Source organism: Seriola aureovittata, chromosome 3, assembly GCF_021018895.1.
Source record: "Seriola aureovittata isolate HTS-2021-v1 ecotype China chromosome 3, ASM2101889v1, whole genome shotgun sequence".
In the NCBI taxonomy this organism is placed as follows: domain Eukaryota; kingdom Metazoa; phylum Chordata; class Actinopteri; order Carangiformes; family Carangidae; genus Seriola; species Seriola aureovittata.
In genome coordinates, this window is record NC_079366.1 from 14,375,917 (window position 1) to 14,390,066 (window position 14,150).

Sequence of the window (14,150 nt, forward strand, 5' to 3'; positions counted from 1 at the left end):
TCTGGGAGCAAATAAGGAAATGGCCTTATAGTGGCCAGTATAATCTGGAGGAATGATTACAGCAGGCAAAAACTGTTGTAGTGTTAATATTGGCAACAGATTTATTGATTCAAGGCAGACATGAAAAACGGTGTATGTCTGCGAGTAAAAAAAAATAAAAAACCAGGATCAAGTGAGACCTACAGTCACAGGGTTCATATTCTTGTCAAAATGTGTAATTTACAATTTCTACTGTTGGCAGTAGAACGCCCCGAACGCCTCGCCTCCTGTGCTGCTTACTCATAATGAAAGTGAAAGTTAAAAGCAGTTGTGATCGACGGAAAATTGTCGGGTCAGTCTGGATTCTCTCACCAAGAGTCACCAACCTTTCAAGTGAGTTTCACGTTATATTATTGATAAAGACAGTGTGGCATATTTACAGTGTCTCTTATCCAGATAGGTAGGATACGTTTTGTGACGCACGTTGAGTACACTAGTAAAGCGGCGAGGTAGCTCACGGCTAACATGGCGATAATTCATTGAATTTCATTTTCGGTGTAAATACTGTATTTCTTATGTTGTAGTTTATGTGACTTGAAGTGACCGCGGGAACAGGCTGTGGTCATCCTTGAACTGTTTTATTCAGTCGGACATGTCTCGACTCGCTCTAAGGTTCCTCTATGGTAGAGATAGAGATAGAGATACAGCTAAACCCGGTAATAAGGTATGGTGTAATATGTCAGCGTGACTGAACTGAGAATTGACTTTCCTTACTTTAAAAGTTGAAAATATTAGGCTACATTAAATATTGTAGGCTATCATGATTTCCGCAGAGTGTTGGATCACATTCAAATTCAACAGGCCATGCAAATAAATTCAAAAGACAACATTTGGCAAGTTGTGCTGAAGGAAACATGTTCTGAAATCTTAACCAGATCGAAGGTGATTGCAAATGATTTTGTGCAGCATAAGTCTGTAGCTTTAAGTTAGTTTTTAGTAAGCAGTGAAGCAAGTTTGCAGACACTATGGTGCAACAAAATTACATAAGACACTGTTGGTGTTGATCATAGACATTCTGGTGTTTATATACTTCAGACAGAGGGAATAAAAGTCACAGAAAGGATGCAGCCTACTTTCATCCCTACTACTTTGAATTGATAGTGTAGTAAGCTCAGTCCCCCATGCCAAATAATATGTTGGCTGCTTTAACAGTGTGTGTGTGTGTGTGTGTGTGTGTGTGTGTGTGTGTGTGTGTGTGTGTGTGTGTGTGTGCGATGCCTGCGTGTGTCTGCCTGCCTGCTTGCCTGCCTGGTGGCCGGGCTGTTTGCCTGTCTGTGTGTCTTTTCTGTGTGAATTGTGGGGGCGCAACAACTGTCTGACTCCAAACCTTTTGGAGTTTTTTTAATTCTCAGCTCAGCCCTGTAGCACAGCTCCTTGATCTTGCAGATGTTCAGCCTCCAAAGCTGAAGTGGAAGGGGGACCATCAGGATCATTGATCACTGTTCATTTCCAAACTTGAAGTGTACAGACAAGCCAGGCAGTTCACGAAGAAGAAGAAGAAGAAATTCATGGATTATGGATCCTGAAATGATGTAGCGTATACAGTCATAGATGTCTCGGTAGATGTCTCATTCAGACATGCCTCCTCCACCACACAGCTGCACTGGCTTGATAAGCCTATTGGGAAAAGCTAAAAGCTTGCATGTGAACGTCACATTCATCCAGTTAGTTCAGAGTTTCCCAACTCACCCACAAGCACAAGTTGCTTAGGGAAAGGCGGACTCTTCCTGCCCCACACACCTGAGCGGGGTCAAAATAAAGTGGACTAAAGTAAGCAAGCTCTTTACAAAAAGGTAATGGAATGAGACAAGTACCATCAGTAATATAGTTGGTGCATAGATAAAATCGTGTTGCCAGGGATGCATGCCTTTTATTTGCATTGAAATGATTGTGTACCATAACAGTGTAAAGCAGCACCTACAATGACCAACCTTCTTGACATAATGTATAACCAGGGCATAATCATTTGATGCTGAAATTATATATATATATACTTTTTATACTATAATATATACTATAATTTAAGATATAAAACACTATGATATTTGAGACTGGTTTATCAGTGAATATCCGGTTCTCACATGAATGTACTCATAAAAATAAATAAAATGAACACACACAAACAGAACCATGTATACCCTACTTCCTTTTGACTTTCTGCCTAGTTGTCCCCAGAGAAAGATGTCTTTCATAATCTTGAAGTCATTTAATAAAAGTCATATGGCAAAAATGGACTTCTTTTCTAAAGTGAGCAGTTCTGAGTTCTGTCAGGTGTTTGGTAAAACCTAATTTCATTTCGTGCTGTGTAAACGGTGTGGTTGTAAAAACAGACTAAAAACCAAATACAGATGAGTTTGCTGAATTTATGCCAATATAAACACTGGAGTGGCCACCAGGACAAAGGTTTTCTCAACATTTATTCAAAATTGAAAGAAAAACAAGACTGAATTAGTAAATAATCCAGAAACAGATGCTTCACAGCATCCGGTTTTCTTTTGTCTTTTCATTTATATTTTCATCACTTTGATTGCTCAAGGCAAAAAAAACACTTCCCAAAGCCAAACACACCTGTTTTATCCATATTTTGCTTTTTAGTTTTATCATACTTTCATCAAAAAGTAAACATTTGTTATTGCATAGAAAAAAATCTTGATTGTATTAGGTTAACATGGCAAAAAATAGACTATTCTGTAATTCTTACTTACATCTGTCTTTAACACCAGCTGAAAGCCTCTCCTACAGACTGATGATGAACTCCTCATGTGGAGTGCGCATAAGGAGTTACTGGATTAATGTGAGACCAAATGAAATTAAACAAGACTTTGTATGGCCAATGCGAAATTGAAGATGTAGTTGAAAACTATTGTGGAACTGTAAACAATTGTTGACATCATTGTGTCGAATGGCTGTAAATGCGCCTATTAATAGAAACAATTTGCGTCAATTCCTTTTGAAAGAGCAACAGCCAGTAGGAAACCCCTACTCAGTCATGTGGCATTGGGTGCTGCCTTTGAGGATGAAAAGAGTGAATGTGATTGGTCATTAATTTCACCAGCAGCTAACACACTGGCCTCTAATACATACTTGCACTGTGAACTTGCCTTGATTCTCAAAAACAGATATCTGTGAGTTAAAACAATGTATGTGTTCGTTATATTTTAACTGATATTCACCAAAAAATTGTTTATTTTAACTGTCATTTCAGGTAGATAAACATGAACTCCATTGGTGCCCTCTTCGTTATTTGCGCTGTCATCTTTCCCAATGCAAATGCTGGTAAGTTCTGCTATAATTTGGGAATTTCAAGTGTAAAATGCTGCTTGCTACTGATATATCCTGTATTCTCTCTTTTTTAAAAAAAATGTATTGGCTTGTACAGTTTTTTTAACAGTGCAATGCAGATCTGAAATCGTGGGACAGTATGGCCAGCAGTCACTCCTGCAGTGTGTGGTCGAACCCATAGACAAGGACACAACGATCCGAGTGGTCACCTGGAGGAAAGCAGGAGTTAAGAAAGCCTTACTGGTTTTTCATGAAATGAAAACCATACAGGAGCCAGGCTTTAAGTTTGCTGATCCGTCCTGGAACAACAAGAACATGAACGTGTCCCTGCTCATCGCCAACACAGAAGTGGCAAGCTCTGGGGATTATACGTGCATGGTGATAACAGACAGCGGTGAAGGCAGCAGCACGGTCAACCTTAAAGTTGTAGGTGAGAGGCTCAAGCCATGGAGAGACGATCCTTTTCAGACAAGAAGATATCTTCAAAACTAATCCCTGCAAACTCAATTCAAAGCTTAACCTTGAGTAAAGTTATCTCTTGTTTCTGTGATCATTTATGCATTTCTAATTGCAAACAGAAAATAGCATGCTGAAAGACATTACTGTGCCCTTGGTTGAGTGAAGTTTAGACGTTAAGGTACTTTCCTGGCCAGGCAGATTGGTATTTCCCTCAACCAATGTTTGTTCATTCCCCGGTGCATGCCTACTTTCACTTTCAATGTGACAAAATCACAGAAGAATCCAGAAGATATCTCCTGTTGTAGCCAGTTTGTTATTTGTCCTACTTAACATATTTCTTTACTTCACTGTTCAGCTCAATGATCACAAATGCTTTCCATTTTGTCTTTGCAGCCAAATACAGTCCACCAGTTATACGCTCCATCCCTAAGAAAATCACTCGAACTGCAGATGGAACCCTGATCTGTGACACTGATGGTGGCTTCCCAAAGGGTCATATTCGCTGGTTTGTTGATGGTGACACGGAATGGACAAGGAGTTCTAAAATGGAGGCGCAACAAACACAAAGTGGGCTGTTTCACCTCTCCAGCAAGCTGACTTTGCTTCAAGGATCCATTTTCTCCACGTATACCTGCGTAGTGTTCAATGCCAGTGGAGGCAAAGAAGCTGAGGATACACTTGAAGTAGAACCAGTATCGTCAGGTATATGTTGTTGAGCAACACACTTGACACCTCTAAGACCTTTTGGCTTAATCCTGCAGCACACAATAATTTCAGCCACTGTTACATAAACACACTTCTGCTTAGGGTTGCTCAAATAAGAGAAACTAAGAGATTGTCGATAAAGAAAAGAAACAAGTTACACAGACTTTGAACATGTTGAACCACAAAATAGCCACATAAATACGTTCCAGAAAAGACTGGGTTGTTGTGGGCTGGGAACTATTTTCTTCCTCCACATAGCTGTAGTAGTTTTGATACAATCTTCACCAGGTTACAACATGTCTCTCAATCTGACCAAATATCTTTCTTGAAAAATTCAAAACACTGCTCCTCACAAAAAAACAGAACGCTATGTTTGACGGCCCATGTCTGATAAGACTGGGTAATGCCGTTTGATCCACTGTTCAGTCCCACTGATGGAAAAATCCATCAACAGGTTCGCTCGGTCACCGTATTGGCGGTGTTATCTAAGATTTTGTTTATCAGTTGATATGTTCCTCTATTTCATTTACTTATCACACTGTTGTTATTCCAGTGAAGTGCTCCCGTACCAAATGCTGCAATTTTTGTTTTGCTTACAAATATGTTAACTCAAAGTCCAAACTAATGTCCAAACTTTGTAGACCCATCTGGGGTAAAAGAGAAAGTGAATGCCGATTATGTAAGTGTTACACTGGGAATGTCCCACCAGTACATGCATTTCTGCATATCTCAGTTTTGCAAGCACTTGCATCATTGGTCTCTTTGGTTTTGACTTTAAGTATTAGAGCATTCAATCTTTATTATTCAATGTCATTTATTCAGAGATCGGAGGAGGGACCGGGATGGGTAAAGCCTCCAAAATAGTCGCTCCTGTGGTGGTCATCGGATCGCTGATTGCAGGACTGCTGTTGGTGCTGCTGATTTATAGAAGGCGATCTCAACGTGAGTACCTGCGCAGGACCTCATTTGGCTTTCTTTCAAAGTGAAACCATCTAGTATCTTTTTGAGTAATGACATAACACAGATGAAAAAGTACAATTAAAATTTATAGTTATTGTTGGTTTAATGTAGGTGTTCCTACTTATTCTAAAAAAAAAAAAAAAGAAAAGAGCAAGACCACACAGCAGCAAGCTTAAAATACCACACTATCCTAGATGATGCAAGCACTGATGTACCAACATTTCATTTCCTATGAAAGAAAGAAAGACAAATAAAAATAAGGAGCACTTGCACCGTAGCAAAGAACCCTCGTTCTATTGCTTGAACAAAAGCGACAACATTGTTGAGCCTGGTTAAAAAAATTTTTAAAAAAGTATACTTGAGTATACAAGTATAGCAATACTGGACCACTATTGCTATTATGTTTGAACATGAATTTCTGTTTTTGATGTGATGTTTGAATGCTAATGTTTCATGACTGGCTTTCCGTAAACAATAAAGATCTAAGAGGAAGTAGGCAGACAATGGGTGAAAGGTGAAAAAACCTGGTGAGCAAGTGTAAGCGGCCGTGTTGTTCAGGGTTGTAAAGCATGCTCTTTTATTTTAATTGTTAAGTTGGATTAACCAGTCTAGCTACTGCAAACACTTTCCATTATTAGACAGTGTTCTCCAAGATGTCAAAGACTGGTGAAGTTAAGCACAAGTAGATCTTTCCAGTGAGTGTGCACTCACTGTCATGATCTATCATTTTATTCACAGAGGCCCGAAGGCACTCTACAGCACCTCTTATGGGTACGTCCATCTTTGGACATAATATTGCGGCTGTTTTTGCTCTTTACTAACGCCTGCACAAAGGGCTTACTTTCGGTGTGTTTCCAAATATATAAAGGCTCTCTATAATGCACTCTATACTATTTTTTTCTGTTTCTCATCTATTTGATGCTGCCTGAAACTTAATATCTGCTACAGACCTCATGTTTGATTGATGATGATTCATCTGAATTCCGCTGGTTGAAAGTAATTCAGAGAAAAGGTCTTCTAAGTCTATCACTGGAATTTTTATTGAGCAATGTAGTTGAACATATGAGAACCCATAAAACCAAACTCACTCAGCACAGAAGAAGTTCGATCTATATCCACGCTTTTTCAAACTTATACTCCTGCCATGTTCTGAACCTTGTTTGAACATGTCTATCACTGACTCAGAAACTTCACAGTCTCCAACAATGTCCTGGACATTACAGTGATATGTACTACACTGGGAAGTAGATTTTGTATTTTTCCGTGATCTATCATCATTATTTGAATCATACCACATCCTGACTCATGTTATCTACGCTTGCATGTGATGAACTCGCTCAATATGGTGATGGTTTCACAGCCACTGATTGTAAACTGCAATAAAATATTTAATTTGTTCTAGGTGGCCATCAAGAGGTTTTCAGATCTGAATTAGAAAGAGAGGAAGGTATGTCTGAAATACAGTATTCCGACTCACTGTGTCTAACCGATAAAACTGTTTTATTACTGTTTTGATATGCACTCTATAAGATTTAATTGAGGCTTTGATATGAAATCTATCTGCAGATCATCCACAGAGGATGGATGACAAGTGCAAAAAATTCCAGGTCTGAGGTAAGTAAAGTGTTCCAAACAAACAGTTGAACGATAGTTAGTGTCACCTGTATGTTGTTATGTGTGTACTGGCAGTAAAATAGACAATATCAAATGTCTAAAAACTCTCTTCCTCCCTCTCCCTTCTCCTCTCTCTCTCTCTCTCTTTCTCTCTCTCTCTCTCTATCCTCTCTCTCTCTTTCTCTCTCTCTACAGGAGATATTGCCTGTCATATAAATATGAAAACTCACTGGCAATCTGAAATCAACACTTCCTAATATGTCAAATTTCTCTCTGTCATTGTACTTCTCCTATTGCAAACAATATAAACAGGGATTACTTGTATTACTGTGATTCATCAGAGGAAATGTAACATCTCCTCTTACATATTGTAAGCTTCCTAAGTAAACACTTTTATGTCAAGTCTGAACCTAGAAAAAGAAGAGAAAATCTGAGAGTCTGATTTTGATTCAGTATCAGACAACTGGAAGCCAGGGAGTCATGTTCAGCAACATCAGGAACAGAATATAGCATCATCAGAAACCAACACGATAGTGGTATTTTTTTTAGGCTGGCACTGAATGTCCGAGTTTGTGTTGGTTTATTGGAGGAAAAACGTTATAGAGTGTGTGTATGTTCAGCCTACATAGTGAATGAAGCATTTTTCAGCTTGGCAGCAATAACATTTTTTCTCACATCCTTTTATTATGTAAGTATGATAAGGAATACATGAATTCACATTTTAGGAAGTTATGTATGTGTGTGTAGCTTGATGCTCAGATTGAGCAGACTTTCATTTTTGTTTTTTATAATCCACACAACTCAATAATTTGTCCAAGTTTTGTGCTGATGTGGGTTCTTCTTCAGATGTTTGTTGTGGTTTTTTAGCTCTTTTGTAAGTCTGACTTCCAGTCTTGTGTTACCTCTCACTCCCTGAGAACATTCAACCCCCCACAAATTTCATATCCTTTTTCTAACCACTGAGAAAGTTCACCAGATTGATACTGGTTGTACTTCCATGTGTCCCATAAGCTCCACTTGTCACTGACTAGCACAGCTCTGGTGTGTGCTTATGTAACATTTGGTTACAGTGTACAGTTTTATTGCCAAAGCAGCACTTAATCTTCTGTAAGCATATTTTATCTTTCATTCGTCTCTTCATCTGATAACAGCCCTTCAAAAAGGTGGGCATCCACATTTTAAGGCTCTCAGGATTTCTGGTCTGACATGTGCTTAGTAACCAGTAACACCTTATCAGCATCTTTCGAAGTACATGATATCATTATGATATTGATTCCTTCATTCATTGGAGTTAATCATTGACTAAGTTGAGAAAAACAACACCAATAGAAACGTTTAAATGTTTTTCATTTTATTTTTGTTTGTCACAATTTAAAAACCAGAAGGTGACCCAGGGAAAACTTTTTTTGTATATACTATTTTGTAAATCTGTGAAATCTTAAATTTTGTGTGTCTCTTTATGTTTAGGTCAAAATAAGTCACTGAATCATCAAGTCTTTGTATTTTGATTACTGTGTATTTGTTGTGTTTTAATGATTAACAGACACTGATTTGTGACATGTCTTTCTTGTGATTAAAATACGTGTGCGAGTGATGTTTTTACTCGATGTTTTACTAACAGGGATCTACACTCATGTCATCGTCTGCTGGACTTACACATGAGAACTGACTGTTAATGCTCACTGCTCCTCTCTCAGTTGGTGGCTGTTTTTAAGATGAAACACTTCCTGGTTTCCGATTTCAGTTCTTCCTGATGAACTCATTTGATAACGGCAGTCTTTGTTCTTCACTCTGCTGGTGAAATGATCACAGTCATCCTTGTTCCTGTTCCTGTTTTTTGGAAATTGTCTCATTTGTGCATAAAACCACAAAAGTTTCAAAATTCTTCTAAAGAAAGGTGCGTAGTATTTAAGAGGTAAAGACACGTTATCACATTTTGATAACAGATACTGTGCAAATGATTAAGTGATTAGTTAACAATAGTTAACTAGTTTCTACTATTCAGTATCATATTGATTTTGTTTGTACTTTTTTATCAGTAGATAAAAGATATAACATTATGACATCACATCATTTTGATCCAGATTTAAAAGGAATATTGCAGAATTCAGGTCTTAAATAACTCTCAATCATGCCATCTACTGGACAATTAGCATTACAGCATGTTGTTAGGCCATAACAGCAAAGGCAAACGACATGAAAACTAATTTGAAGGAGGGTGGTTATTATTTTAAAATGTCTCTTGTGCATGTAGGCTACATAAACTGAGACATTTTTCTATCTATCTATATATATATATATATATATATATATATATATAAAAATACTAAAATGTATGGAGCAACACTCAATGTATTTGTTATTGTTAATACTTTAAATATAGTTCAGATCTGTCTAAAAACCACACTATGAAATTTTGTACATGTAAAAGTAAGTTTACACTTCACATACAAGGATTTTTACATGTTACATTCACATATATATGCTCCTATATTGTTTTAATTGATTACCGTAATGCTGCATGCAATAGGCAGAGTATTGTTTTATTGTTATGGTTTTAATAACGTCCACTAGAGGGTGATCTCACCACATAATTAAATTACTAAAGGTTTTTGGCCATGTACATATACAGTACTTTGGGTTTTTTACAGCAGATATTTTGATTTGTCAAAGCAGAAAAAGCACTGATGAAACAAATTTTGCTATTGAAGCCTCAATTACATTAAGTGTTTATTGTATTTAATTTCCAATCTTCCACCAACTTCCAAAGGGCTTGTTCTCACCTCATAGTTCTATATATAAAGTACTAATGTATCAGATATAGAGAACACATTTATCTAAATCCATAGTTATAACCTGTTTTATGTGTCATTATTAATGGTGAGGTGATTTCTATCATTTTAAACCTATGACAGATAGACACATATTTTAAACTTTCTTTAGCCTCAACCTTTTCCTCCATCTACACATTTCCATCATCTGGTTTTCAACATCATAATATTCCAGTCAGCCTGACACGTTAAAGATCATATCAATGTCTAAGGCCCACGAGAAAATGACTTAAATCAAATCATATTTGTCTCACAGGTTTCACACCATCTCACCACATCAAACAGCACCGGAAGCATTTTATTCTGTATAGTGTATGCGAGAGACAAAGACACTTCCTGTTTGTTAAGTGCTGCAAGATGATACTACTCTGTTGGTCTCTCCTGTCACTCTGTCTATCTACCAGTGCAGGTATGTTCATTTGCTTTTCCTATTACATTTTAAGAAGCTTTTGTTGCAGTTGAAGTCAACAATATTCACTGCAACATTAACAATAATGAAGTTTCTTTGTACAGCACTTTTCAAAACAAACTTACAAAGTGATTTACATAGTTGAACCAGGATTAAAACACTTCACGACTGCAGTGAGGCAGATAAAAATCCTTCAATTAGAAAAGTAAAAATGGAATAAAGAAGCCAAGTACCCAACAATAGCATCAGATAAAAGGAATATTAACAATAAAAGCAACAATAATAAATAAGATAAGACATGTTGGAAACAAAACTGTATATTTTCATTAATAAAAAAGAAGCTGAACCAGCTGAGTCACAGTTTTTCTCTTTTATGACAGAGTTCACTACAGTTCGGCAAAAGTCTGGCGAGAACGTGACCTTGGAGTGTTCCTTCACAAAATGTCAAAGAAGCAATAACAAGACCACAGACATGTATCTGTATCATAATTTAGAGGAGAAGAAAGAGGTGCTTTACTATTACACCGACCATGAATCTGAGAAAATCACCCCACGCAAGGGATACTCAGGGAGGGTTGGGAAGAAAGGATCTCTGGAGAACAACACTGTCACCATCCGCAATCTGACCGTGGATGACTCTGGTCTCTACACATGTGTCTACGATGAAGTTACATGCAATGTCTACATACTGGTTGTATCAGGTGCGTTTTTCCTTTACCTTCCCTTTCTTCTACTTTATATTTGATGATATATATATATATATAGTATATCACTCATCTTCTCAACATTAGGGATACTATATATATGTATCGTATCACTCATGATGAGTAGTGGTAGTAGCTCATTCTTCTGAGCTTATACAAAACAATTGTGTAACCACTTCCCAGTGCATCAAACTCAGCTTGCACATTTGATGCAGATGACCAAATACACATAAATGACCAAGACAAAGAAATGTAATATAACATGGTGTCCTACATAGTGACATTACTAATGTGTGGGGTCGGTTAGACTCCAGGGAAGTTTCATTAAGTAAAGGATCTGAATAGTGCATACTGAATCACTGGTGGACCATGACTGGTACTTAAAATTGGCCATTTGCTATGTGCTTGTCTATATTCCACATACGTATATACAGAATATCTACTTTCTTTTCAGTTGTTGTTGACCTCTCCTCCTCCTACTAGATCTTTTGCATGAAGAAAGTCCAGAAAGAGAGAACAATCTGGGTCTGCTGTTAATCATCTTCGCCATCTGTTCCATCAGCATAATAGCAATCATGTTCTTCATCCTGCTGATCATCCCAAGGGTGAGTTCAGACATCTATACACACTCTGTGTGTGATTGAGCTTGATTATTTTAGTTGAGGCTTTGTGTCTCAACTAAAACAATCAACATGTACATTATACAGCAGTGGTTTGATCCAGTGTTTGCAGATTTGATTTACTGAAGGACATTGTGTCCCTGCAAAACCACATAACTGCTGTATACGCAAGATTTAGCTGCTTTAGATCTTCACCTCACTGCTGATTACATTTAAAACCACTGAATGCCCTTACTGCGTCTGAAGTGCCGATGAGGATGAAATGTCTTCAAACGTACACTTCTGTTCACATTTTGTCCCAGTGTTGTCTCAAGATAAATACAATTTCTCTTTGTCCGTACATGTAAGTCTCAAAATGACTGATTATAATGAATGATTATAGTGTTTGTAGTAGTATGTGAGATGCCTCATTCAAAAAATCTTTGAATTTCTTCTTCTGTCAACATTTGTCCAAAAAGTCAGTGTCTTAAAACATTTTATACAGAATGTAATTTTCTGACATCTGTACACACCCTCACGCTATACAGACACTCTACAATGATATTTGACTATCAACAGGTGAAACAATGGATCAGCAGAAGAAAAGCAAGAAATGACCCACAGGGCTCCAATGATTACGTGTATGAAGTTATGACTAAGAACGGTCTCCGCCCTGTGGCAGCTCCAGAGCAGTTGTCGCCAAGCCGGAATGGTTACGATTAGAAAACAAAGATCACTTACTAATGTTTTGATGACCATCTTCTTCATGTTTTCTCTGGATTCAAATTTTCAAATGATTTCAATCAACTTACATGAGACAAAATGTAAATTTAATATATGTAAGTACTTGTGGTCACAAACTATGCACTTATCAAGTGCAATAGGGGCAAGTGGGTGAAAATGTTTTGCATTTCTAATTGCAGAGCGCTCACATAACAGACTGATACAAATTCATATATTCATAATTGAGTTAATTAGGTACAAATATGAAAAATGGTAATTCATCATCATCAATCATTAGTAATATGTGTTTGTTTATTGTGATTATGCTTGTTTGTGATAGCTTTTTTTGGCTTATATTTCATATTATTATTTTTATGGCTACTGATGTCATATTTCTTTTCGTAAAGCAGATTGTAAGCTATGTAAGAAGTTCTGCTATAACAGCAAAGAGAGTTTTGAGCATGGATGAGGGTTTACAAACTAATGCAGAATAATCAATAAAAAAGAAAAACTGGTCAAAATATAATTTCACTTAAACCTTATGCCAAAACCAGAATTGTATTTCTGTTAAATATCACTGCTTGTAAAAAACATGTTTGTCAGTTATGGGCAGGAAGTGGGGACTGAAATAAACCACAGGCCTTACAAGAAAAGTGTCACACAGTTTTTTTTATTATACACTTTATGATATTCAGTCGTTTAAAAGTTTGTTGAATTGCAGCATATTTACACTTGAATAATTTGATAGAATAAACTGTTGATACTTAAGAGCACATGGTCTGAGTATAATGCACTTCTCACAACCTTTTTGGTTTGTTCTGTGGTATTTAGACCACCAACTAAAGAGTTCTTCACACTGACACATGTGTCTGTTAACACAAATGCATGCAAACCACACACCTCCTATAGCCTGTTTTAGAATTCTACCAGTACATACAGAAGCCAGTTTCACTGGGGTCACAGTGTAGATACAGACATTTAAGACTAATTTCATTAAAGAGTGTCTATGGCACCAGTTTCCTTAACGTTTCAGCCTTGTGCTTGTTTTGCCTGCTTTTGTCTGTTTTTTGACCACTGCCAGCCTGCCTTATAGTCTTGGTTAATTGATTATATATGATAATTGGAAGTATACTTTAATTGCCCTGCAGTAGCTACCAAGGAGCTCACTTAGGATGAGAACACACACACACAGACACGGACGTTCCCTTATGACTTGTTTCTCTTGTGGTCAACACACAGAAATCAACAGTAATCAACTGTAGTGTAAGCTTCTGCCCCAAATATCATTTGTGATTTGTTGACCCAGCTCATCCTCCCAGAGTCTACTTTTGAGTCATTACACCTGCAAAATGTAGGTTATTACATTTTGACACTTCATTAACCCTATCAGTCCCAGCAGAACACTTGCACACAAACTGATTGGTGTATGTCACTGTGACTCAACAAATCAATAGCCCTGTAGTCCCTATGAGCAAAATGAGGTATCACATTCAGTTAAACCTATTCTTCTTTACAAAGCGGAGGTTTTGTCAAAGGCTTTGTGAACGAGATTTTAATCAATAGCAGAAAACGACCTTTTTTTTTGTAAAGATAGGGAAGTGATGGCGCCCTGAGCAGAGAAAGAAGTCACACCCCCTCTTTAAGTGTTGCAATCTGTTGATCTTTGTTTTGGTATCCAGTTTGGCAGCGCATGCACGTGTGCACTAACATGTATAAGAGCAGGGCACAGGGGGGCTGGCCATGGAAAATACCAGCTCAAACCCCGGTGGGCTGGCGTTAAAAGTGCATAAGGTTAAAAAAAAAAAAGAAAAAAAAATAAGTTTTT

At 37.4% G+C, this 14,150-nt stretch overlaps 2 protein-coding genes across 3 annotated transcripts; both read left to right on the forward strand.

Annotated features, from left to right (window-relative positions):
* The first annotated feature begins 229 nt into the window (after positions 1-229).
* Positions 230-8,653, forward strand: zgc:174863 (uncharacterized protein LOC100136852 homolog). Of its 2 annotated transcripts, XM_056370792.1 has the most exons (9): positions 230-372; positions 3,245-3,315; positions 3,419-3,751; positions 4,174-4,482; positions 5,308-5,427; positions 6,184-6,216; positions 6,848-6,892; positions 7,012-7,059; positions 7,255-8,653. In XM_056370792.1, exons 2-8 carry the CDS (start codon positions 3,255-3,257, stop codon positions 7,056-7,058), a joined length of 948 nt encoding a protein of 315 aa, XP_056226767.1. In that variant the 5' UTR covers positions 230-372; positions 3,245-3,254; the 3' UTR covers position 7,059; positions 7,255-8,653. The 2 variants fall into 2 exon arrangements, with proteins under 2 accessions (XP_056226767.1, XP_056226771.1); XM_056370796.1 differs by lacking the exon at positions 6,184-6,216.
* Positions 8,654-8,797: 144 nt separating this feature from the next.
* Positions 8,798-12,978, forward strand: si:ch211-188c18.1 (immunoglobulin V-set domain-containing protein). The gene is made up of 5 exons (XM_056370807.1): positions 8,798-8,956; positions 10,147-10,299; positions 10,680-11,000; positions 11,487-11,608; positions 12,182-12,978. The coding sequence occupies exons 2-5, from the start codon at positions 10,248-10,250 to the stop codon at positions 12,323-12,325; spliced, it is 639 nt and encodes a 212-aa protein (XP_056226782.1). The 5' UTR covers positions 8,798-8,956; positions 10,147-10,247; the 3' UTR covers positions 12,326-12,978.
* The last annotated feature ends 1,172 nt before the right edge of the window (positions 12,979-14,150 follow it).